Genomic DNA, 3,831 nt, shown 5'->3' with positions numbered 1-3,831 from the left:
TATAAGATGAGGGCGAAGGTAGGATCAAAATGCGATAACTTGGGAAACGAGGAGGGACGATGTGTAAGGGAAGAAGGACACAGTCCGTAAATGGAGAAATGAGAAACCCGACCCCCAGGACGAGGTTTCAAGGTCTGATTTCCAGAGGTGAGATGGCCACCAGACGGTCAAGCTGGGATTGCGTAGTCCTGAAGAGCATTTGCCACAATGCCACAGGCCTGACCACCTCAGGCAAGCAACGTGATTCGCGACAGCGCTGGCGCGGGGTAGCGTATTGAAGAGCAGAAAACAGCAGATCTTCGGGCGGCATTGGGATGGGGTAGGCAGCACAAGCGATAGGCCGCGACAAGGGGGACTTGGAGAAGGACGGGTTGGGTGTCCAGTGTCACTCACCTTTGGCAGCGATTGGTACAGGCATTTCGAACGGCCCGTAATCAACAGCCAAACCGTAATAATGAATCGAAGGGAATGACCAGAGGTTGAACGAGAATGGAGGGAGAGGATGCGGCGAGAAGGTAAGGTAAGGTAAGGTAAGGTAAGGTAAGGTAGGCGAAGGTGCGGCAGGCAGTACTTTTTTAGTTTGACATGCAGGAATAGCAGCGGTACCTGACTGACCTGGACACCACACCGGCCTACCAACGACAGGAGAAACCTTAGCATCCAAGCCTGTCTAACTTCCATGAGCTCCCTCCCTGCCTCCCTCCTCTGCCTCTGCCGGGAGTGGCGGAGGGGGGGGCGCCTTGGGGTGCCTCGGGGGACACCCATAATGGCCTGGAAGCTCGAGGTGTGATTCCTCAAGCGTTTAACCGCGCGGACCAAACTGTCCAAGTCTGATGCGAGGCGCACCGGATAACGTCACGGGGGCGGCCGCCGCAGGGCTATCTTGTCAGGAGCAACGCCCTCTTCCTCAACGTAGGGGGCGCCCTGTCAGAGATAGTCTGCCCATTCTATTGGTTGCAGGCGGTCTGCTTTCTCCATTGGGGCGTTCCTTCAACTGCACCCTTTTTACGGTGTGAAATATTACAGTGGCATTGCTTCCTCTCGAATGGCGATGCGCGTGCAGCGGAGAGACCTGTTCAATACTTACGTGGCACCGCATTTTGACTTTGGATGCGGCATGGGAGAGAGGCAACGAGTCCAACTCACTGCCTGCCTGCCACCTTGACGCGGCAGGCACGTACCTTACGTTTCCTCCCCTTGAGCACCCAAGGTATCACCAGCTCAGAGGGCTTGCCTAACACTGATCTCGCTGGGTCTTCATTCGTTCACGGGGGCTTGATCAAGGTTCATTGACGCTTACCGCTTACATTGCCGATACCATCTCTTAACACATTTAAGGAGGCATTTCGAATAATTTCATGGACTGAGGAACCAAATGTAAGAGGGACTATCAGGAGCATGGGCCACTGCAAGCGGGGTCGGGTTTCAAAAACATAAGGTACCCAACGGCATGTGTGGAGGGGAATCTCTGGTGTGTAGGGTCGGTCAATTAGCATTGACAACGTCTTGCTTGGCGTGGTCTGGCAACAAGTTCAAAACAATCATGGCAGCGAGTCTTTCGGACAGAAAACCAACTGCGGTAGGCCACTCTAGGCCACTCGCCCAAGTCCAACCTGCACTTTTAATGAGCCCTCAGGTTGCACATCGGCGTCGAAAACAGGCTCCCTAAACATTCTCATTCGCGGCACAGGCAGAGGAGGAATGGCGGTGTCCATCGTTTGCTTCGGTCTCTTGCTACCTAATCAAGCGGCGCTTGGAAAGGCGCGGTCCTGGCCCCAAAGGAATAGCAAAATCGATGGCGAGAGATATGCTGGGCTTCTTAGCCTGAGCCTGTTCCGCCGAGCATAACATCATAATAGCCTGCTATTTCCTCAATGACGACTAGTGTTGCGAGAGACAAAGAAACCTCGAAGCTGAGTATCCTCAAAACATCGCACGCCCCTCCAAGTCCGTGTTTGCATGCAAAGACGATCTTGCAGCTTTCTCGCCTGCTTACATCATCCGAATTTGCATGCTCATGCGCGGCTCTTGGATCGTACGTCAGCCTGCTGGCTGATGGGATATCAGGCAATTCTCCGCTCGTTGAGAGCATCCGGGTCTATGACGTGAAAGCCTCTCCAGCGTGGCACGTGACGAGTTAGACCAGCGCTGATTTCAGTTCTTCATTCATAATTTCCAACGAAAATTATTCTTTTGGCGGCTTCTTCGCGTCTGCCCTGTCAGCTATGAGTTATTAGATAACAGCAACTCTGAGTGACATGTACCTCCTTCTCCATTGGTGCGGCCCTTTGTCCAGGCACAAGTCAGGGTAACTTGTGCCTGGACAAGGAGTTAGTTCAAAATCCAGATGTACTCGGATTCTCACATCTAGACCGGCACATTGCATCGGTCGTCGGCGGTTACGCGAGACCGACACCGATCTGGCTGTTGTCGATCTCCGGCGCTCCGCTCCGCCTGCAGATGGGGTCCATGGATTGTCCCTCGGGACCGAAGCGGCCTACTCGGGGACTTTGCCAGAGAGAGAGAGAGAGTGGAGAGTCTACAGACTGCAGTCGACGCTCGGACGTGGTTGCGCGGTTCGCATTCTAGGGCCAGCGGCATCGCCTAGTGTCGTCGTCGTATGGCTAGATGAAATTCGATCGGTCGTGAGATCCATGGATCAAACGAACATGGCGAAGGCCCCAAGACCCTGAGACCAAATCGGCAAGTCCAAATGAAACCCACAATCCGATGGTTGTTGGGGGCTTTGGGGACAACCACCCATCTTGCTGTTGATGAGGGTCGAATCCACACAAGTCGGTCAGCCTTTCGGATCCCGTCGGGCAAGTTCACGGGGGCCGGTTGCTGAGGGTGCACAATCTAATCGAGAATGCAGTAATTGGCGCTCATAGGTAAAGCGGCAGATAAACGTCCACGGATGCGCCGGAAGTTGAACAACCGGGGCGAGAAAATAGGGTCTGATGGAGCCGGCATTCTGGTCTGCAGCGCTTTGGAGAAAAGAAATGTTGGTTTGAATCCTGACGGATTAATGAATTGAACTAACAAAATAGGTATCAGCTGCACGCTGCTCTACCAACGCCATGATTCTAAAAACTCCTTGGAAATCCTGTCATGCCCCCCTAGTGCAGGTAATCGATATCAGATGAAATTGATGAGTGACAGTCCATATCCCGGTCCGACCAGCGGCTGCGCCAGTGCATCGTCCGCTCTCGCTCCTCAAGGTTGATCGAGCAAGTGACAAGGACCGCACACGCACACCATCGGGAACATGGACGGCCAGTTCCCGAGGGCTCGTAGTGGTGTGTGGAGACACGTTGGCGTGCCGTCAACTCCGACCAGGCTTCGAGGATTGAAAATGCGTCGCCTCACTGCTCGGTTTGTTTGGATGCGCTGCGCGCTTTTAACGCCGTGGTTGCGCCGTGATTTGTGGCGGTTTTGGCTTCCGCCAACACCGGATTGAACCCCGCCAATCGCAGCATCCAGGCCCTACTTCCGTGCTTCCGTGCTTCCGTGCTTCCGTGCTTCCTTGCTTCCTATCCCCCTGCCCCAGCCTCCCATTCGGGAAAGTGGTTTAGTGGGAGCTGCTGACAGTGGAAGCAGACGACGTGCTGCTCTGAGTGTCTGTCGAGTTGGTTCTGGTAGCCTTCATGCGTTCACTGAAGTGGCATGTCAGTCGATGAACTTCTCGGCCGTTGGTTGCAAAACTCACTGGGTAGAGCGGTCCAGGAGGTGGCACTCATACTTGGCGGTGCCGGACTTGATCTGGAACTTGATGCCCTTGTTCTCCAAGACATTCTGGAGCTGACCCTTCTGAGCGTCGGCGGAAGGCAT

The 3,831-nt window shown here is 54.3% G+C and overlaps 1 protein-coding gene across 1 annotated transcript; it reads right to left on the bottom strand.

Moving 5' to 3' along the window:
• Positions 1–3,571: 3,571 nt before the first annotated feature.
• On the bottom strand, positions 3,572–3,831 carry CGCS363_v008252 (uncharacterized protein; the record flags this gene model as incomplete). Its single annotated transcript, XM_036640101.1, has 2 exons — positions 3,572–3,656; positions 3,710–3,831. The coding sequence occupies 2 exons, from the start codon at positions 3,829–3,831 to the stop codon at positions 3,572–3,574; spliced, it is 207 nt and encodes a 68-aa protein (XP_036494247.1).

Source organism: Colletotrichum siamense, assembly GCF_013390195.1.
Source record: "Colletotrichum siamense strain Cg363 chromosome Unknown KSG_Cg363_contig05, whole genome shotgun sequence".
In the NCBI taxonomy this organism is placed as follows: Eukaryota; Fungi; Ascomycota; class Sordariomycetes; order Glomerellales; family Glomerellaceae; genus Colletotrichum; species Colletotrichum siamense.
Note: the sequence above shows the minus strand (reverse complement) of the source record. Positions and strands in the feature narration are given on the sequence as shown.